The 22,238-nt window shown below is 45.3% G+C and overlaps 1 protein-coding gene and 1 long non-coding RNA gene across 9 annotated transcripts in view; one reads left to right on the plus strand and one right to left on the minus strand.

Annotated features, from left to right (window-relative positions):
* Positions 1-22,238, plus strand: part of RERE (arginine-glutamic acid dipeptide repeats) — a 404,790-nt gene that overhangs the window by 333,719 nt on the left and 48,833 nt on the right. For 5 of the 8 annotated variants that reach the window (XM_019639725.1, XM_019639722.1, XM_019639724.1 and 2 more), the window contains one exon: positions 13,714-13,794. In XM_019639725.1, the coding sequence (XP_019495270.1) occupies positions 13,714-13,794 (81 nt within the window). Of the gene's footprint in view, positions 1-11,802; positions 11,887-12,066; positions 12,148-12,888; positions 12,970-13,713; positions 13,795-22,238 lie in introns of those variants that run through there. The other 3 variants (XM_019639730.1, XM_019639729.1, XM_019639728.1) reach the window with 3 other exon arrangements.
* Positions 1,468-11,850, minus strand: LOC109381255 (uncharacterized). Its single transcript, XR_002123670.1, has 3 exons — positions 11,759-11,850; positions 7,562-10,560; positions 1,468-1,482 (listed from the first exon to the last, which is right to left on the minus strand). It is a non-coding gene; the product is annotated as an uncharacterized LOC109381255 (long non-coding RNA).

Genomic DNA, 22,238 nt, shown 5'->3' on the forward strand with positions numbered 1-22,238 from the left:
GCTTTTGAACAATTAGTAATTGAGCAGGAAGTGTTTTTATTACAGTGGCCTTTTGATTTTGATTTTACAATCGTGTAGTGTTTAGCAGAGCAGAGGTGGGGAAGTGGCTCTCTGCAACACATTTTTGACAGAGAGAAGTCTGTTGTTTCAGCCACTTGGCTATCTGTCAGCAGTTCTCACACTTCCCCCTTGTGCTGGTTGCCTGGCAACCTGGGGCTGCAGCAATCAAACCGTGGCCAGTGCTTTTCCAAGCCCAGATTGGGAGATGATTTATTGGTGGAGCTGTAGGCACGGTAAACCCAAGCCTCAGAAATGGACCTGTTTTTCCTTTTCTAAACCAGGAGTTTATACAAACCACATCAAGAAAAAAGAAAAGACAAAGAATATCAGTTGGAGGGCTCTGTTGTAAAAAATTTTAAAGAATAAAATAAAGGCCTGTAGTGATCTTGTTATTATGTGTCTGCCCACATATGTCCAGGTTCATATTTCCATGTGGGTTATTACTCTTTTTCTTTTATTTTATTGGCACACTCAATGTTTTAAGTTAGTGCTTTTATCTGGTAAACTAGGATTCTTGGAATGCCATCTTCCTCTGAGAACTCAGCCCAGGGAACGTTAATGGCTTGCCTGGGGTCATCTGTGAGCCCGATAGAATCAGGGACAGAGCCCGAGCGCCTTGCCTGGCGCCGGTGTCTATGCTCCGGGCTGAACGCAGTGAGCAGAAAACGCGGGAACATCCAAGGGCCTGCCTTCCTGTGCTGTTAACAGGCGTGTCAGTAGGTCTTCTCTTCACGTGGGCATGCGTTCATGTATAGAGAAGGGAGCTGTCATCGTGGGACAAGGGAATTCTGAACTTTCAGATTCTTGCCACTGTCTCCTTCTGCCCACGTGGCTGCCTTTGGCCCCCATCCCCCAATTTAACTGTGAAAATTATCCGGTATTGCTTCACTTTTACTATAAAAGTGAGTCGTAAAGCCCTTTTTGAGGTTTCCCCTTTCATAGAGTCTGAAATAATGTCTCCAATACAGCAAGTGAGGAGAAAGAGAAATTTATTTGGGGGGCATTCTGCATGGGAGGAGGGGGCATAAGAACCGCAGTCTGACTTAGCAGGCTAAGCATTTTTTAAGCATTTCTTTTTATAAAATTTTTAAGGAAATACTTGGGAACTCAAGCTGTACTCCACATGCAGCCCAGCGTATCCAACTGTGTATGTAAATGCACTATTAGTATGTTTGTATGCCTTATAAACATACAGATCTAATCTGTTTGCGTGTGTAATTTACACACAGCTGTGTTCCTTCTCCCTTAATACCAATATTTTCAGCCAGAGGGAGGTATCGTGGCAGCGCTATTGTTCCAAACAAAAGCCAGCAGAGCGGCCTTGCGGTGGGGCCTGTCACCAGCCCTGATGTGGGGACTTTCCCTGGAGAGACCCTCTTCTGGTGGCCGCCTCCATGGGGAGAGATGAATCCAAACCGGTGCCTGTAACAGAAAGAAGACAATGGCCACCGGTTTGACGGGAATCTGCCTTTTGACAGAGGTTTGCCTTCTGTAATTGAAATACCCTCCCTGCCCCGACATTTCCTGAAGGGATAATTGATTTCCCTCTCTGTCTGGAGATCCCTTAACTTAACGGGAACAGAGTTAAATGACAAGGCCTGGCCCTTGTCCTGTTGTGGTGAAGGAGGAACCTGGCCCAGGAGCCCCTCTGCAGCAGGAGCTGGAGTGAGCCCCTGGTGCTGCTCAGGGCCAACATTTCCCCTGCTGGGACGTGGGGCAGATCCTAACAGCTTCAGGATCGGGCTGAATTCTTTTGGAAGACAGGTTTCACTTAATTCGCAGTAACAGGACTATACAATATCATTGTCCATAATTCTAACAGTGTATTTATTTTTATCTCCCTAGTAGAAAACTTTTAGTGCTTTGGGTGTGTTAATACTTTACAAAAAAAAAAGGAAAGATCATTCTAGACCTGTGCTATCTGAGCACTGAAATGTGCTAGCCCAAGTCGAGATGTGCTGAAAGTGTAAAATACATACTGAATTTCACGGAGTAGGAATAAAAGAATGTAAACTGTTTCATTAATAATTTTTATACTGATCACATGTTGAATTGATAATATTTTTAGATACAGTGAGTTAAAATGAGCATTAGAGGTGCCTCTATTATTAAAATCGGTTTTATCTGTGGTTTTTTTTTTTTAATTTGGCTACTAGAAAATTAAAGTTACATATTTGGCTCCCATTCCATTTCTATAGGGCAGCCACTGATCTAGACTCTTAATTATAATTTTTTCAAAAGGCTTCTTCATTAAAGATTTCTACTTTTTTGGTCCCTTATAATTTATAGACAAGTCACATTTTTTTCAGTTTACTCCTCTTTCCTTCTGTGCTGAGATCTACTTTATTAAAGAAAGTGAACTTTTTAATGACTTGTTTCTGAGCCACTTCACAGGGACATTTGTGAGGAGCCTCTGTGGTGACTTCTCAGGGAAAGGAGGAGTCGCTAATGCCCGTTCGGATTCTGTTATTAGTGTTGGGTTATTTTTAATTAGGGCGTAACTGGGCAGCCACAATTGGCAAGAGATATTTAGCTGGCGGTATTTCTACATCTGTCAATGCTGCTGCTTAAACTAGCTTGTTCTCATCTGACTTGAAGTGCATTGAAGCATGCTCTGATACTCACCCCGTGGCAATGCTGTGTTAAGCCATAAGGAAAGGACGTCAGCGTGCTCAACGTAATCATCTAGACTCGGGCATTGACACAGAGATATCTAGGATGACTAACTTGCTTTGCTAGTGGACCCAGTTGCTATGTAAACCATCCGACATGAGGTCATTTTCCTATTGAGCATGTGGTCTTTGAATGAAAAATGGAGTAATTTTATTTGACATTTGAGACAACCTGGGAAGGGTTTAGCACACAGGTGTGTTGAAAAGTTTAATCAGCAGCTTCACCTGGGTGCTGAGCTGGCATCATGGAGTGGGATGGTGGGATGGCAGTGGTTTCTCTACTGGGATTTGTACGTTTGAATGGACAGGAAAGCTGGTGTTAAATAGTTTTGTAAGTAGTACTGAGAGGGTCAGAAACAACCATGAACACATATCGAGAGACCTTGAGCCAAGCCGGAGGGCAAATGGCTGGGAAGACCAAGCTAGCCTACCGCCAGATTCATTCATTCATTCATTCATTCATTCATTCATTCAACCAGTGATTGTTGATCACCTGCTATATGTTTCAAGTGCTGTTTCAGGTGCTGTTATAGTAGACAATAAATTTCCTCACATATTTAGTATTATAGGTGTCATGTCATGTGTGTTAAAGCGGAATGAAGTTATAGGGAGTGATAGGGCCTGCAGATTGAGGAAGTCTAATTGAGGGGTTGTTCGCTGGTTCATTTAATTAGTAGTTGACTAACATTGTGATAGTTTTTAGTGTCTTTTTTTTTTTTTTTAGAGGGCAGTGTCACTGGCCCTCATATATGGGATCCGAACCGGAGCCCTCTGGCGTCCCAAGCCAGTTCTTAACCATCGTGCCACTCGGCCGGCCCCTTTAGTGGCTTTTGTAATGAATCTCATTGGTTTCCTACTGCTGCATAACAGATTACCCCCAACAATAAAAATTACCTCAACTTAAAACAACAATGATCATTTATTATCTCTCACGGTTTCTGTGGGATGAGAATTTAGAAATGGCTCATATGTGCAGTTCTGACTTGGGGTGTTCCTTTCATGAGGTTGCAGTCAGATGGTAAGACGGGGTTGGAGTCCTCTTGAAGACTCCTTCATTCATGAGTCTGAGCTAGGAAGACTCAAACATCTTCTGAGGCAGCTCTATCCTGTGTGATCTTCCCAGCATGGTGGCTTAGGATAGCCATCCCTCTCACTATGTTGGCTCAGGGCTCCGTGTCTGGAGAGGGACAGCCAAGCAGAAGCCATGTTGCTTTTTATGCCCCAGCCTCAGAAGTCAACCAGTGTCACTTCTGTCCTGTTGGTCAAGACAGTTACAAATGTCCACCCAAGCGCAAGGGCAGGGAACAGAGATCCACCTCTCCATGGAGAAGTGACTGCACACTGTAAGAGCAGCATGTGGGATGGGATGGAAATATAATGTCACAAATAGAAAACTCTTGTGTGTGTGTTAGTCGATTTTGTTTTAAATAATGTAGGATCCTTGTCTATAAAATAAGAGTTTTCACCAGCTTCCAACTCTGACATTCTCTGATTCTACTCTTACAGATGTGGCAGGGAGTAAGTGTGGACAGGTGCCTGGCTTTCGCAGACATTTCTGGGGCACATCAGCAGAGGAGTCAGCTGGAGTAGGAGGACTGCTGGACTCCTTGCCGGCCTCAAACTCAGATACCTTAGGACCTGGCACTTCAGTCACCCTTTGTGTTACAGCTACTCTTATGGGGGCTAAAACCCTTTGTGGCTCTAGAGCAGCGGTTGTCAACCTTCCTAATGCTGCGACCCCTTAATACAGTTCCTCATGTTGTGGTGACCCCCAACCATAAAATTATTTTCTTTGCTACTCTATAACTGTCATTTTGCTACTGTTATGAATCGTAATGTAAATATCTTTTTGTTTTCCGATGGTCTTAGGCGACCCCTGTGAAAGGGTCGTTCGACCCCCAAAGGGGTCGCAACCCACAGGTTGAGAACCGCTGCTCTAGAGCTAATCTTCTAGAGGAGGAGGGTGGGTAACACACTGATCGAAACCAGGAGCTGTCCATTATCATGATACTTGCGAACTAAGGAAGGTAGAAGAATCAAGGTGGGACCATCCTAGACCTCCCTTCCTTAGTTCTCTTCTCATACTCTTTGACCTTTGGAAGATTAGGAAGGAAAGGAAGCGGGAAAGAGAACGCTTTGGTATCACTCCTCCATGACAGCTAAATAGCTACGGTATTGGACTCCAGATAGGACTTGTGTTAGAAATGGGCAGGCTTGGATTTGGGCTGCTGTTTTAAGTACCATTGAATCTTTTGGGATGAGGCAAGGAAACAGGTCTTTTTTGCTAAAACTATGATTTATTTAATATTAAAGGTATCTTTGACTAATCTGAATTTCCAGATAAGACAGTTGACAAAATATATCATGCGTTAATAGGGTCTCCTGTTGGATAGAGTTTAGCCATCCTCTTGTCTTCGTGTAGGAAAGAGGCTACCTCCCTAACTGCTGCAGTTCCTAGGGGTGGAGAACTGGAGAAATCAGTTGAGGCTTTATAGATGGTGGAAGGCCCAAATGCCCACCTTACACACGGCATGTGGAAGCCCTGAGAGGGGGCTAGTGACCTGTACAGGGGGTGTAGTTCTTTAGTGCAGAGCCATGTACTGTAAGCCAAGCTGTTTTATGGAGAATTGTTAACATGGATATACAGTATAAAGTCTCTGACACATGCTTTTGCTTCAAAGAGCAAGTATTTATTTGTGTATATGTAAAATTTCCTTTTGAGGTTTTTTAAAAAAAGAAATACAATACCCTTTAATTCCTTTGATATGAGTAGATACAAAAAACTGTTTTCTGAACCTAGATTTCAAGTAATTAGTCCTATTTTGAAATCCCATTTACTTCTCCACCCTTCCTGATTAGCTATAGATTGGGGCAGGGTATTTAATTTACCTAAACCTCAGTTTCCTCATCTGTAGAATAGGCCTAGTGACACCTGTCTTGGAGAGAGTATTGAGGAGCCTTGAGGAGGATGTGGTCTCAGACCCAGCAGTGTCCATGTTGTTGAGACTATGATGTCCTGAGACTATGGGGAAGATGTTACACTATTGAATAAAAAGTGCAAGTCTGAGCTCGGGAAAAATGTCAGACCTGACGAGAGATGAGAATCATCAGTAAAAATGTGGTTATTATTTTAAATGTTCACCCTGTTTGCTTTTTTAAAACTATAACTAGTTTAATGAAACTATTAACTAGAGTTGATCCTTGAACAACACAAGGGTTAGGAACGCCAACCTCCTGTGCAGTCGGAAATCCGAGTGTAACTGCTGTAGTTTTCCTGGCATAATGCTCATGAGTTCAAAATGTACGTACAGTGTGGAATCGAAAACCAGGAGCAGCATCCTAGAAACCTTGGAAATGCCCACCATGGCTTGCTGGCATGCCTCCTCCCAGACAAAGTGGTTCTGGTGCTATTTATAATCGAAAAAGTGGTACTTTACTTAGGTCACCCTTTCATTAATGTGTTAAATATTTAAAACCAAAAACCAAACGATATTTTTCAAAGCAGTGTCAACAGTATACCTCCAGCAGGAAATGTGTTTCAGATATGGGGTGATGGGAACCTGTAACAAACAGGACCGTGTGGATGAAACACAATAGGTTCTCGTCTAGTGGTTGGTCAGTAAAAGCCACTAATGAACAGGCAGGCATTGTGTAATACAGATGTTTTGGTGTAATACAGATGTTCTTCTGCTCGGCATCGGTACTGTCTTTTTTCACCTTACCCCTAACACAGTTAGGACGCGTCTTCCATGTTACTCTGCCGCTCTGCACCTTCAGACCCCTCTCACTCCCTGCCTGGCAAATGGGCTTACACTTGTACATCTCTATGGGGTGGTGAGTGGGGAGGGCTATGGTTTACTTACGTGCAGATATGCCTGCTCTTCAGTCCCCAGAACCAGTAAGTTATTAACATAAAAATTTTGTGCAGAAAACAGGGTAGAGCAGGAGCCATTTTCACAGTGGGAATCATTTTAATACCTACAGTGTTTTCCAAATACTTATGTAAGAGGACTGAGTGGAAGCCGCCTTTCAGAAGTCCTGGTGAGTTTCTGACTGTGATGCACTAGTTAAAATTCACCAGAGGGAGTTAATTTTGAAAGCTCTCGGCCAGGGGTTAATGCAGAGTTATCTTTTAGCTGTTTCTGTAGCACAGTCCCCCCTTTCTGCCTTTCTGCCTCTCTTCTCTGCTGCACACACAGGTCAGGTCCAGCACTGGAAATGAGCCATGTTGGGGCTTCACATGCAGATGAGGGAGATAAGCACACCTTATTCTTGGAAGGACTTACTCCCAGCCCAGTACTCTACCGTGTGCTATCCAATTTTATATATATAATATACATATATATATATATATATATATATATAATTTTTATTTTTAATAGGCAGGACAGGTATTTTTCAGCCAATTTAAAGGATGAACAAATTGAGACAAGAATAAATTAAGTTACGAGGATATAGCCTTTACTTATTCGTGTATAGGTTTTGGGGGAAACACTTAAAATCTTGACATGCACACAGGTAACAGACGCCCGTAATACACCTGGTCCGCACCCTGTCCTTGACTCCATTCATAGGCTTCATCCCATCCCGAGGCTCCCGATTGTTTATGTTTGTCACCTTGACCTTCCCACCCTGGTCCGAGGGTTTGGTGACTACGGTTAGTTTTTCCATCTGTAAAATGGGGGTATGAGTAGTCAGTCCCTGCCTCGGACGCTGTTATGATGCTTACATGAGTCGGTGCACGCACAGCCCTTGCGTCAGTGCCTGGCATGTCCTAGCACTGCTCAGTCTCCACCATCTGTATGGTCGTACAGGGTGGTGTCTCCTACCTTTCTCACATCATGACACGGAACAGTGAAGCTGCTTGTCCTCGGCCTGCCCTGCCGCCCTGAGGATAGAGAGGGTGGACACCTGGGGAGCCGGTGAGGCCATCATCGCTCGTGGGCAGAGCTTGGCTCGGGAGGCTCTGACATGGGACGGGCTCAGCTCAGCAACAGCACAAGGAACTTTTGAACACACTACTTTGTCATAAGAGAAAATATTATTGCATTTTGACCCAATCATGTTTATTCCTACTCAGTATCTCCCATTTTAAAAGTGGCTGTGTCTAAACAGCTATGTGAAACTGTCCTTTATGGAGCAGACAGACTAGACCCCAGGACTTCTGAGTTTGAATCTCATATTCTTTCCATGCTACCCAAAATGATGAGGACTAGAGCTTTCCAGATTCTATTAAATCCCAGTTTAACAATAAGTACTGTAGTTAGGTAACTCACTTTTTAAAAGCTGGGAGTGAAATACGCTCTATTAGGAGCTTATAGGTAGGTTAGCTCCTGATGATGAAGTGAAGTTTTAGCTTAGTAGTGGAAAGCTATAGCAATTTGTTCAAAATCTGGAGCATAATTATGGAACAGGTTCTAATTATCACTACAAGGCAATCATATTATGTACAAATGTATCAGGTTAACATGTTGTACGCCTTAAATTTACACAATGTTATATGTCAAAATATATTGCAATAAATAAAACCTGGAGCCCAATCACAAACTACTGTAAATTTGTGAGACAAAGCAACGCACAATCTCCTTGCTATAAATAAATTTATGTTTATATTTGGTTCTCATCTGGCTGTGGGGATTCAGAAATAGAAAAGGACTTGTTTTGTGCCCCCAAGGAACACATGATGAGGTTGACTGGAAACAGCACCAGAGGAACAGGTGCCAACACCCCCAAGACCCTCCCCTCATACACCTGAGAGCAGCCAGCTGCGCAGGTCTGTGGAGCATAAAAAGCAGGGCTGCTTCCTTAGCACCAGGAGCAGTGACCCAGCCAAGGTACCGCCTTTTAAGGTAACACAGTCTGCTTTCTCCTTCACCCTGGACGTCCTAGCATCCTAGTGTCTGTATACCGTCAAGGACAGAAAAGCTAAGGGACACAGAAATTATTCATGAGGCCTTGAATTTCAGCACTGGAAATGCTGAATTTCAGCTCCACTACTAGAAGGCTATTAAGAAACAGAGCGTGTCTATGAACTGTCATTTAGAAGCTTACAGGACAGGCATACCTCATTTTAGTGGGCTTCGCTTTATTGCACCTCACAGATGTTGTGTTTTTTTTACAAATCGAAGGCAAGACCCTCCACCAGCAAAAAGATTGCGACTTGCTTATTGCAGTTCTCGATTTATTGCGGTGGCCTGGAACCAAGCCTGCAATATCTCCAAGGTCTGTCTATACCGGGCCATTTTTAAGTTGATAGTGTTACTTATTAAAGTCTTTAAAGCTTCAAGGTCTTCATTTGAAGAGAGATGAATTAACAGAGAGAAAGGAGACTACAGCCTCAGAAACCTATTTAACATATTGACCTATTCTAATCATTGACTGCTCTGAGTGGGTTGGCTTTTTTCGGTTTTAAAGGCTACTCCATTTCTGGTAAACCACAAGGTAGAGGCTGGTCTCCGAGAAGCAGATGTTTTACCAGTTTTGAGGCCTTGTGGCTTTCCATAGGGAAGTAACAGTGCAGGCCACATGAAGCTTTTATTTCCTTTTTTAAAAAAGGGGAGCCAGTGGTGCTTTGCACTTGATAGCATAGCGAGTGAAAGACATTCCAGAAGTCCTCTGTGTTCACCACCAGATGTCAACTTCATAGTTCTGGAAGTAGTTAGGTTGAAATGTCTGAGACATTCAAACAAGCATTCCCGCTGGGCTTGGCCATAGATTTAGCCTTAGAAATGGTCATGAGAATCCTGGATGATACTTAGAGCCAAGAGTGCAGTGGGAGATAGATGGGAGGGAGTTTGGAGAACAGAAAACCTAGAACAAAGACTCCAACATTTAGAGGTTGAACAGAGAGAGAATTAAGTCAGGTGATATGAGGAAAATCAGGAGAGTTTGGTGTCATGGATCGAGAAAGTCAACTGTTATCTGAATTCAAAATGGACCCTTTGACTTTTACCAGTCTGTTGCCACTGTGACCGCCCTAGCCCAGGCCCTTGTCATCTCATGGTTTGTTTCACTTATCTATCAAACTTGGGAGCTCCAACTGCCTAATTCTATAGGGAGGCAAAGTGGTGTAAGATACAATGCCTGTCTTTTCGGAGCTTATAGACTATCAGTATATGAGACCTTATACTCATAAATGCCGAGTAATGGGAGGGAATGGTCAGGGAAATCTCAGTTTGGAGTGGGAGGGACGGATCTCATTTTGAACTTGGGTTTGATGTAAACTGGAGCCATTTTGGGTAGGCTGTTGAGAGTAGTAGAAGAGATACTCGAGTCTGGTGATCACACAGTTGCCGCATGGGCCAGTGGCGTCTGGTTGGAAGGACAGACAGGGCGGGGTCCTGGGGGGCCTGGGATTCAGGGCTGAGGGGTGTAAACACCAGCCTGAATAGGTCAGAGAGCCATTCCGTAGGTAGGGGCAGAGAGCAGGAGTATAGGACTCATGATGAAATCTCTGGCTTTGACAAATTCCTTGCAGAGGCTTGTGAGTGGCTGGATGGGGGAGGTGGCTTCACAGGCTAGCTAGTAGGAAAGGGGGGTAAGGGCGTGGCCTGGGACAAGCACTTGAATGGGCAAGGACAGAGGGCACTGAAAGACCTTTCTTAGGAAGGACACTGAGGACTTGGTGATTTGATGTTGGCGCCAACAGAACAGGGCAGAGTCACAGATAATGGTGCCAGGACTGAAAGTCGTTACCCCGTAGACTCTTGTCCAGTGTGGTCATGCAGGGCATGGATTCTGGAGCCTGCGCTTGAATTCTGCCCTTGCCTCTGAGGAGTTGAGTGACCTTGGTCTGCTTCCATAACCACCTGTGCCTCAGCTTCCTTGTCTGTCAAACGGAGATAATAATAGCACTTATTTTTAGGTTGTGAGGATTTTGAATTAATACATTTGAGGCTTCTGGCATATAGTAGTTACTTAATAACTATTAGTTGAATGGATGATGCCCAGAGGATTCTGTCATAACATGTAGAAAAGTTGGGATCTGAACACATTTCCTCGGCTCTCCCCACATGACCCTGACGTTCCAGAGTCGGCCTTTCTCAGACGCCACCTCCACTGTGTCGGCCTCTCCCAGTGGACCTGTTCTGTGTGTCCTCTGGCTTCAAGCCCACGTTGAGATTGCATGGTCCTGGCATTCCACCACCTGACTCAAGCGGATCACCCACCTAAACTTTGTAGACTCTCCTCTCCTATGACCCACTTCCCCTCCTCCAGCTCAGCCTTTCATGGAGGGCCTTCCGACCCCCCTCCAGCTCTGCAAGGGGCCGTCGGTGCGCTGGCCAGTGCCTCACTGGGGCCTTGGTGCAGACGTGCTGGACGGCAGCCCATCCCTCCGCTTGATCCCCTTGCTGCACTTCACTGCTTTAGGCTTGCTCTCTGGTTGTTCTGTAATGACTTCACACACATTTATCTTACCTGCTAAAAATGAACCACAGTTTTAATAAAGGTGCATGGCTACTTTTAAGTTCCTCCCAGTGCTGGGTGCTCAGTAAATACTTAAAGAGTAGGTGGAGAAGCATTCATTCTCATGGCTGAGGTTGAGTTTACACCCTCCTCCTCTCACACCTGGGTTATCTCACCAGCCTCTTTAACTGGTCTCTGGTATGGTAGCCAGTGTGCCCCTAATCCGTGCCTCGGCCACAGCCATGTCACCACTGGAGCAGTCCTTGTCCGGTCTTTTCATGAGACGCTCTTGCTTAAACTTCTCTTGGGTCTACAGTTAGGACCACAACCGGCCTAAAAGGCGCTCTGCTACCTGATCCTCTCCTGCCATTCAGTCTTATCGGCTGGCACTCCTTTCTGCACACCCTGTCCTCCTTGCAGTTCCCAGAATGTTCTGTATGCCCTTCCTGGCGGCCTCCTCTGCTGGTAGCCCTGCCGGAGCCCACCTGGCAGGCTCCTGCTCTTCCTTGTCACTTCCTCTAAGATACCAGCAATGTAGGTTGCTTCCTCCTCTTAGCCCCACCCACCGCCCTTTGTTCCTCTGATGCTTTTCTAAAGGGCCCAGAGATTGATCTGTTTACCTGTCTGTCTTGGAGCTCCTTGAGGGCAGGGCAGCCTCGTTTCTCTCCTTTTCACTGGTGGAGATGTCTTGCACGTAGACTGGGATGCGCGTCGATCAGAAGAAAGATACTTTTGTCGACTACCAGAGGTCACTCTTCTTCAGACTAGAGGAGAGCTTGCTTCTTTTCTGTGCCTTGGCAGACTTTTCCTTTGAACTATACGAATTATATTGAAAACTGACAGTGATGAGTCATATCTTAGAAAGGGATGAAAACCGAAAATACAGAGCCTCTAGGAATGGAGTAGGAGGCTGCAGATCTGTCTTGCAGGCCAAGCCTGGCGCTTCCCTGAATTTGCCCGGCTGGTCTCAAACGCGAGGAGTGGGAGGGACTCTCCTCCCGGTGGGCAGGTGATTTATTGGCTGGGAAGCTTCTGCGGCGATTTAGTTGTGAAACGGCGCCCTGTGAGGTGCAGGCTAATGCCTGGGCCGCGCGGGAGCGGCCGCCCACAATCTCGGGCCGGAAGGAACCGCGGGGGTCGTTGGGGCCAGTCCCCCATTTCGCAGCCCGGGGGTGGTGGATGTGCGGCCGTCGCGCTGGTGACCCTGCTGCCGGGAGGGAGGGTGGACTGGAGACGGAGCGGCCCGAGAAGGGCCCCTAGTGCCCGCCCGGCCGGCCGCAGCCCCGCGGGCTCCCTCTGCTTACTCTCGCCGCGGTAGGGAGGAAGTTTCTGTGCTTTGCTGCCGGGATTTACTCCTGTTCGGAAGGAGGGAACCGAGATATCAGCGCCCGGTCTCGTGAGGCTCTGGCGTGGGCCCGGCGCAGAGCCCCGGGTGGGGGCCGGAGTGCGGGGCCGGCGGGCAGCGCGGCGATCCAGGCCGTCTTTTGCAGCCGCCCGCGGTCGCGCCGGGCTCTGAGCCCCGCGCTCCAGCCTCCTCCCCCGGTGGCAGCGGTGGCCCCAGACCCGCGCCTCCCGCATCCTGCGCCCGCGCGGCCCCGCCGTGGTCACACGCCGAGCACCCCGGCCGCCTCCGCCCTGCGCTTTGTGGAGCCGGAGCCCGTCAGGAGCCCAGTGACAGGCGCGGCCTCTCGCCGCCCCCAGCCCTGAACCCTGAGTGCGCTCGGCGCCGGTCCGCCGTACCTGTGGCTGCCGGGCCGCCCGCGCCGACCCGGCCGGGAGGTGCCGCGGGGGTCGGCCACGCGGGACTGGGCTCCGAGCCCCGAGCCCCGAGGTAGGGGGGCCGGGGGAGCTGGGAGCTCCCCCGACTGGGGCGGGAACGGGCTGCCCGGGAGGAATGGGACAAAGTGAAAGTCTCCAGACTGCTAAGGAAATGGGGCGGGGGGCAGTGAGGGGGACATGGGGAACGAGGAAGGGTGCTGACGGTTCTTTATGTGGGGCCTTGGAGAGTCTTTTAGTGACAGATGGCGGGGCAGGCCCCTGGGGTTCGGGCCCCCAGTGGGCTTCCGCAATATCGGTGCCTGCCGGGCGAATTCCTCCGATGAACGAAAGGGCCCTTTAACCCTCAGTGGTGCCCTCCTGGAGAAAAGTGTCCAGCTTTGGTTCTGTTTCCTCCTTCCGCGCGACCCTGGGGGAAGCCTCGTTCTCAGGTGGAAAGCAGTTGTGCTGTTTTCCTGCAACACGGAGCCCATCGTATTTGTTGTTTATCCCTTGGTGGACCAGTGCGCAGACCGGTGGCCCAGAGGGCACGGATTGCTCCTTAGCCTCAGACACAGGGTGTCCTTTCCTTAAACCTGTGCGGGGCGTGGGATTGGGGCTCTAATGAAGGCTGTCTGGGGGGCCTGACCGGGCCCTGGGGCCCAGATCTGCTGCTGAAATACCCCCAGCCCCCGTCCACATTCCCTGGCAAGACTTTTTTGTGGTTGTTATTCTGCTGATTGCAGATATCTTTTGCTTTGCTGACATCCTGTTTTGTTTTCGGTTTTTACATACCATTTGTTGTTTCTTTTTATCACAGAAACGTTTCGTTAAGGGGCTCCGGCAGTACGGCAAGAACTTCTTCAGAATTAGAAAGGAGCTACTTCCCAATAAGGAAACAGTGAGTACAATTGGACTTTATGTAACTTGAGTTTTTTCCTCTTTGCTCCTGCTGCTTCTCCGCACTTGATCTTATGAAATGGTTTCCTTTAACCCTGTCCTGTGCTTAGACTCGGCCAGGCCTCTATGATCCTGTTCACTTCCTTCACTTTTAATTTGAGCTGGTGATTCTAGATAGTAAAGTGACAGATTATGCTTACCCACCCCTCCAAGAAAGTGAACTTCTGTTATAAGAACAGAAAGGTCTTTGGCAACAGAAGATAAGTTGGGGGAGAGTGTGGGGTGTTGGGGAGTTAACATCTAATTTTAAATACAGTGGCTGAAATAGGAAATGTCACTTATCACTAGTTCAGATTTGGTTGATGTGGTTTGTAACTCATATACTTTGAATTCTGTTGGGACTTTTTCTATATTTAGTGTCGCTCTGTTTTGAAGAGTAGTTTTAACTCTTAAATTTTCTAGCCATAAAAGTTTGTACTTTTCATTTGATGAATACACGAGGATTCTTATAGATACCTTACATGAGATTTTTAAAAATTCCTTTGATATTTCACAAAGCTGAGCGTCAGATCTGATGAGTACTCTTACTAAACTTGGGGTAGGGGGTTTTGCTGAGGAACTTCAGAGTGAAATTATATGGAGAGAATATTAGCAAGGGATTCGGTTTCATTTATCAGTTATGTCCTACAGGTGCTATTGGAGGAGTGTGAGGGAGAGCCCTCTTCTGGCCAGGCCACTTCCCAGTATCTGTGGCTAAAGTAGAGCCCCACTGACCAGCAGTGCTCCCCAGGACTGGGGTGGGGTGAATATTGAGACACTTTCTCCAGGAGTGAAAGGAGGGCATAGGAGGGGGAGGTGGGTGAAGGATATTCATTATAAAAGTAGGTGGGTGGTTCCGTTGCATTTTTTTCTAATTGGGTGTTTATTGATTTCCTTTTATTCGGTTTTGATTCTTTTATTCTGTTTTGTTTGTTGATGAACTGTTAAAGCCAATCTGGGCACTTTTTCGGTAAAGTATACCTTAACAGCAATAGCTCATAATAAGGAAGACAGGTTCTGAGATTTCAAGTATTGCCTCCAATAAATTGATGGTTTGCATCAATCAATCATAATTAGATGAAACTTTTAATATTTATTATACATCTTAATATGATGAGAAATGGGTCATTTTGAGAATGTTAAAAAAGTGAAAACTTTTTACAGACATTAAAATATGTAATCAGTCAATAAAACCAACTTGTTTTTTGCTCTTTCCAGAACAGATAGGAAAAGTGGTATTCCGTAATGTAGAACAGTGCAAGAAATTCTTTTAAATTTTCTGAAGATTTCAGTTATTTGAAGTTTGATATATACTTTTAAAAGCTAAAATGCCTTTACCCAAGTGTAGGAATTTTGGTTTGGCAAAATTTGAGTGAAAATAGAGAAATCAGTGAGTAGATTTGACCTGATGTGATGGACCCAGATCATAACCTCTCAGCTCAAGTTTTAGCTGTGCTCTGCAAAAAGTTGCAAACTAGAGAATTTGATGTATCACTCAACAATTATTTTATCTTTCTGTTTTATTTTTTTATTTTTTTTTAAGATTTTATTGGGTAATTGGGGGAAGGAACAGCGTTGGAGAATCGGGGAAGGGGAACAGACAAGTTGCTGTCCTTTTGTTCTTCAGCCTAGTTGTGGAGGACGTTGCTTCACTGGCCAATGTTGGTATTGTCATTGCGCTCTTCCCGGGTGAGGCAGATCGGCCGCCGGCCATTGGATGCCTCTCATGGCGGCTCACACCAGCTGCCGGCCACTCATGCTGGCTGCCGGCCACTCACGATAGCTTACGGCAGCCCACTGCAGCCTACACCATCGCCAGCAACTCAAGGCAGCCCAGCTCCAGGTCTAGCTGTCGTTCACCATCTTAGCTGTAGAGGGCGCAGCATCACTGGCCCACATGGGATCCAAACTGGGGCCCTGCTGCTCAGAGGTCGCGTTCCCAAGCCAACTCTTAACCAACGAGCCACTCAGCCAGCCCAATCTTTCTGTTTTAAAACCTAAATTTATAATAGCAAAAATTAAGCATTAAATTTAAAATCTAGTGGCTGGTATTTTGAAATCCTAGTTCTATCTAGAGTTTTATTTCCCCAGTGGAAATGGATCTGAGTAACCTTTAACCTAGGTAAGGGTCTTTGAGTCTGTTTTTCTTCTTGCTCTTGGTTGTCCCTTATTCTTACTGATGTCAAACCCAGTAAGTAGTCTTTTCTCTCCCACAGTGAAGTTTGTGTTTACCATCCTTTTGAGCTGGTTCTCTGGTCTTTTCCAGATGCCTCTTTCCTGAGACCCTTCACCATCACCTCTCTGCCATCTCAGTTTCCCAGTCACCTGGTTTCCTTCCTCACTTTTCCTCTGGCACCCAGCAGTCTTCCTGTTTCTAACCTCTTCATCAGGGTAGGACCATCAGAGCTAATGGGGGAGTTGTCTGCGACGCTGGAAGATTTATTATGGCCAACATGGCTAGTCCTGGTGTCCTGCTGTCTTTTGCATAGGCTCGGAGGAATTTGGTAGTAGGGTAAACCTGCAAGTACTCTAATCAGGTAGGAGAGGCACTCCTCTTATATTTTCCTTAGCTATCAACAAAGGCAAGCTAATCATTCACAACTCATAGGGAAGGGAGGGCAAAGGTTATTTTTCACTTTTGCTGCAGAAGCTGGAGAAATATGCAGGCACCAGTGTTCTTGGTTGGAAACTTCTTTAGTGGAAATCTTCATGTGTTCATGCCTCTTTTTATAGAAAATCTGTAGATACTTTCCATGTTCTCTTCTCTTTACCAGAATTACTAACTCATTTCTTTGCTATTCTGAACTGACTTGAAACTTCAGAAGGGTGTAAGCATCCAAAAGCCACGCCTGATTGGGCATGGGCAGAGGGTCAGCAGACCTGTGTTCTATTCTTGGTCCTCCCCCTAACGCTGGTACTTGATGATCTCTCTTAACTGCAGTTGGCTTTGAGCTGTTGGTTGGGGAGTTTAGGATTGGGAAATTATCTTCTCTAAAATGGTGTTTCTTTGTATGAGAATGTTATAGGAGGTGCTGCATACAATCTTCGTAAGATGTTTGTGCATCTTTGGCTGTTGCTGTGCCTGGGAGCAAAGAGATGGTTCTTGTCTCCTCTGCCACTTACCTGCTATGGGGCCTTGGGCAGATTGTTCAACCCTCTGTCCTTTCCTGTCTGTGCCTGTAAAATGGGGTGATCCTCCTACCCCTTAAAATAGTTTTGAGAATTTAAATGAGATAATGTCTATAAAGAGTGCATAAAAACACTTGAAAATGATTGCTCTTCCCACCTACCCCAAATACTACATAGAGTAGCTAAATGCTGTGAAAGGACAGAATTATTTTGCACTTGTAAACAAATTGAATCTATATATAAAGAAATCACCTGTTGTATTAATCTGTCTTGCCAAAAACACCTTTAATTGAAAAACTGGGTGGAGGGCAGTGCCTAGTTTAAGGAATGTGTTTTCTTGGTCTTGAAGCTTTGTTGAGGAGACTTCCATTCTTACCAGTTCATTCGGTGCAGTTGTGCAAACAAGGGTTCCTGGTGAGCATGACATGTACAGCTTTCCCAGCTCTTTTGATTTCTGGAGTTTATTAAACAGGAGCTAAATCTGGCTTTTCTCTTGAACACTGCTGCCCACTGAAGTGGGAATAGAGGCTGTGAGTGTGGAAAACCAACTGTTTATGGAGATTTAGTTGAGTGGGTATTCCATGTTCACCTCATGGTACCCAAGAGAATACCTGCACGTCAAATACCTTAGTGTCTTGGCTGCACAGATATGCTGTAGCTTATTGTCTTTCTCTATAACCATTTGCCTCTGTCAATATGCTTATAAGATGTGTAACTAGTAGTAAATTACGGTAAGGAATCTTGGCCAAGCACCTCAGATTCCCCCTGGCTGTGTACTTCTCTCTCAAGACAGTGTTTGGCCTAAACCACATCAGTGTCTTGGATGTGAGTACATTTGTGTAAATCACAGTGAGTGTCCCATAGCTGAGATTCTGAGAAGATGACCGGAACCAGACCTCCTGGGTTCTGCTTTAAGCGCTTCCAGGTACTCTGGATTGATGAGTTACATGACCTTTGATGCTAAGGCAATGACTGGAAAAATAGGAGACAAAAGAGAGTTGAATCTTAATTATCAGGAGGGGAACCCATGCTATGAATAATATGAAATCATGGGCATTCCAAAAATAGTTTATTGTTTGATTTTTATGCACATTGCCGTTTTCTTCAAAATCATGAGATGATTACTCAGGTGACAGTGACATATATCTTCCTTCACGCTGAGGACATGTTTATGTTGTTTGAACCAAAGACATCCGTATCTGACACCTGGGTGATTGTCCCTTGAATCCTGGCTGGCCTTTGTGTGTGGCCCTGTCTGCTGTGGCACAGACAAATTGAGCCACATTGGCTCATAGACAGGGAGCACTTAGTGACCTGTCTCAGATGCAAATAACATCAATGAGAAGACAATTTGATCTGCTCCGACTTGGGAGAGAGAAGAGGTGCCCCCAAAGTTGTGATCAGCCTCTGGAGGGAGAAGGTGAAAAGGCGTGTGTGCACCCTTAGCTATCTTTCTCAACTCGGTGGTTTTATTTTTGAACGCCCCGTCCAATAGAAATTAAGCTCATGTTATCTATAAACCCAGTTGCTGGTGCATTGGTATTTGCTACACTGGAAATTCCTTTTCACCCACTGAGCACTGTTAGGAGTGGGGTGAGAAGCAAGGTGCCCACCGTGCCCTGCAGGGAGTGGCATTACAGCAGGGAAGAGGGATCATGTGTGTGGCTGCCATGTTTGGCAGGATGTGCTCAGCACCCTGGTTCAGGCCCCTCAGAGTTAGCACAGGGGCTGAGGGCTTCTGGAAGGCTCTTTGGAGGGTGTGGTGTTTGAACTGAACTTTGAAGGAAGGGTATGGCTTTTGACAAGCGGTGGTTGGGAGGGAGAAGGAAAAGTGACCTTCCAACTATAGGAAATACCAGAAGCAGAGGCATGGAGGCAGGAAATTGCAGACCGTGCCCAGCGAACACATCAGTGTGGCTGGAGAGAAGGTCACCTGGGCTGAAGGAGTAGGACTTAGGCCAAAATGATGGCTTGGAGGTGGACTTGGGGGGACCTTGCTTTCTCTCCAAAGAGTCTGTTTGGGGACCCGCTGATGGCCAAAGAGAAGTGAGAGCTTGCATGCTGACACCACCTGGCACACCAACAAGATGGAGACCAGAGAGGAGGTTCTCAGAACAGTTCAGTCTTGTGGTAAGACTGAAAATGGGAGTTAAAAGTGGCTTATGGAAGTGGAAGTCTGGCTTTTACCTTGATTTTCTCTATTGAAAATGTGTCACTTTTTTTGAATGGGGTGGTTTTGATGTTTAGGGTTTTGTTTTGGTTTTTAACTTTGAGGGATAAGATGAAAAGTATGAGAGATTTAAATTTTTAATTTGTGAAATAACATGAAATCAGCCACCTTTCTCAGCCACATTTTTTGGAAGTGAATTCTTAACTGTCCATTTCTTCAGGCAGAATATCTTTTGCATAGAGCATATACCCCCAGCAAAGAGTAACTACTGTTGAAAAAGGACTTTAGGACTGCGTAATCAGGATTCTGTTAATATTAAGAGGTTAAAAATGACTCTAGGGCCGGCCGAGTGGCGCGTTGGTTAAGAGCTGGCTTGAGACACCAGAGGACACCAGTTCGGATCCCACATATGAGGGCCAGTGACACTGCCCTCTACAGCTAAGATGCTGAACAACAGCTCAACCTGGAGCTGGGCTGCCATGTGTCTCCGGCGACGGCGTAGGCTGCAGCCCCTGCTGCAGTGGGTTGCCATGGGCTACCGTATGTGGCCAGCAGCCAGCGTGAGCGGCCGTCCAGAGGCCGGCGACTGATCTGCCTCGCCCAGGAAGAGCACAATGATGGTGCCAACTTGGGCCAGTGAAGCGACGTCCTTCACAACTAGACTGAAGAACAAAAGGACAGCAACTTGTCTGTTCACTTTCCCCAATTCCCCAGTGCTGTTCCCCTCCCCCAATTCCCCAATAAAATCTTTTAAAAAACAACCAAAAAAACCTCTAGCATTCAATGTGAATGTTCAGCCTGAAGTTTTATGTAACTTCGGGTTAAAACCTTAGAGAAACAATTTTCTAGCTTCATTAGTGCTTGATCTCATGTTACATAACAAAGCATGGACTTCCTGAATAGGCTGTTACCATTGAGGACACAAATGTGTCATAGCCACATAACAATACTTTAGAAGGTCTCTGGGCTTAAACAGAGGCCTCCACTGCAAATGTGGTGTGTCTTCCAGGCTCTCAGTGTCTCTTGGTGTGGTCCTTAGACCACATCATCACGTCACCTGGAGCTTGTTAAACCTCCAGACCCCTGGGCTCCCTGTGTTCCTGTGGAGCCGGAATCTGCATTGAAATAAGCTCCCCAGGTGATTGGAATGCATAGTCAAGTTTTGGAAGTGCTGCTGTTTTCCATAATGCAGACTTGCTGAATCCTAAGCCCCTATGTCACGTGCAGTCTTCAAATATGTTGTTTTTATTCTGTTATAGTTGTAAATTGTTTCACTATTAGGACTTGATTTTGATTTTCAAGTTAATACAAAGTATTTTAGACATATATAAAGTAGCTGGGCTTATTTTCATTATCAGTAATAGAATTTCTTAATACAGCTTCCCTCTTCCCATCTCCCATTTTTTCCCCCTAGAAACCCAATTGTAACTCCTGTCATATTTCATATAAAAACTGTTGTCCTTCTCTTTATCTTGTGACATGCAGTCAGTCACAGTATGTGAGTCAGGCTAGGCTAGACCCTGTTTGTTTCTAATAGAAACCTTTTTATTTGAAAGGATGGCCTCTTATTAACATGAAGTTCACATATTTAATATTATAGTGCTTTCGGGTGTTACTTTCTTTCTCTGGCATACCTTATATATGAATAAAATATAAAAACTTTGAGAGGCTGGCAAGATTGAGTAAAAGGATAGACATTTAAGTGCCATACCTTTTCTTTTAATAACTTGTCCTGGAGTAGGTGCAGATAGAGTTGGAATTTTCCATGCGAGGCAGAAGTGATTAGATAGAAACAGGCACTGCATTTTGGCAGCAAGTACTGTGGTTCTATAGTTATTCCCATGCAAGGGGTTTGTTCCCATTAAAATGAAGCGGAGGCTTGAATCTATTCATTCTGATAGTCTAACTATATGGATATTTGACTGGGCAGTGGTCCAGTTCTGACTGGGGTAATTAAGGGAGATTGGCTGGCTCCCTTGTGTAAGTATAGCAGCTAAGAAATTTGCATGTTAGAAACCTTTGGTGCTGATGTTGGGGGGAAAAAAGAGGTCTGAACAAATTAGGTGACTTTTTAAAGCAAGGACCTTGTGTATTTGCTGCGCTCAGTGTAAACTGGCGTTATCCTGCGTAGCAGAAAGAACTGGAGGGGGTGGCATGAGGGTGCTCTGAGTTTACGCTGTGTGCTGTAGAAACTGCGTGCAGATGAAAACTGCCTTGGACTTCTGAAGTGTTACTGAGCACAGCTGCTCATCAGGGCCAGTTACTTATTTGCTGTCGGTATTTGCTAACCTGTGTTTCTTATGATCTGGCTGGACCTTGGTTACTGGGTGACTTTTAGATGGAGGGAGACATTTGTGACTTTTAAGACAAAATAGGCTCGTCCATTTTATTAGCTAGTAAAACAAATGGATGGTTTGAAATAGTTTTTAAGAATACTTCTAAGTAGTGATTATTGAGGTTATATTCAGTGAGTTGATCTACTCGGAGCTTATACTTTATATTGTAAATAGATAGTTTTTTAGCCTTAATAAAATCTGTGAACCTAAACTAACTTTGAAAATCCAGTTCGCTTGATGTTTTAAAAAATACATCTAGTCCGTTCAAAGCTGACATTAAAAATGTTTTAAAATGTTTCTGAAATCACAATCCTTGCATAATTGGTTCATTTTAATCTTATTTGAAGTTATGCCCTTGAGTGATACTTAGAAAATAAAGTAAAAATTAATTAAATTCTGAAAAGAAAAGAGAAATGTTCACCTCAGTCTTAATTCACAGCTGCTCAGTAGTAGTGGGCAAGACACTTGCACCCGTAAACATTTCTTTGCTCTTGTATGTAATTTGAAAGCTGTTATTTGTATTATGAAAATAGGAAAAGCAAGCAGGAGAAACCTGTCTTGGGACACAGAATTGCATTGAGCTAAATTTTCTTTTTTGAGGTGTTTAATTTTGAAATTGTTTCAGTGTTAATGGCCTTCGTTCTTTTTTCCACTTTGGAAACATGGTTCTTTGGTCCAGTGTCTTCAGCTCGCTTCTGAATCCTCTAGGCTGTGGCATCACTACCCCAGGACTTGGCCTGACCTGGCCTTCCAGGCATCTAAACCATCGTC

This window comes from Hipposideros armiger, unplaced genomic scaffold (genome assembly GCF_001890085.2).
Source record: "Hipposideros armiger isolate ML-2016 unplaced genomic scaffold, ASM189008v1 scaffold_46, whole genome shotgun sequence".
Classification (NCBI taxonomy): Eukaryota; Metazoa; Chordata; class Mammalia; order Chiroptera; family Hipposideridae; genus Hipposideros; species Hipposideros armiger.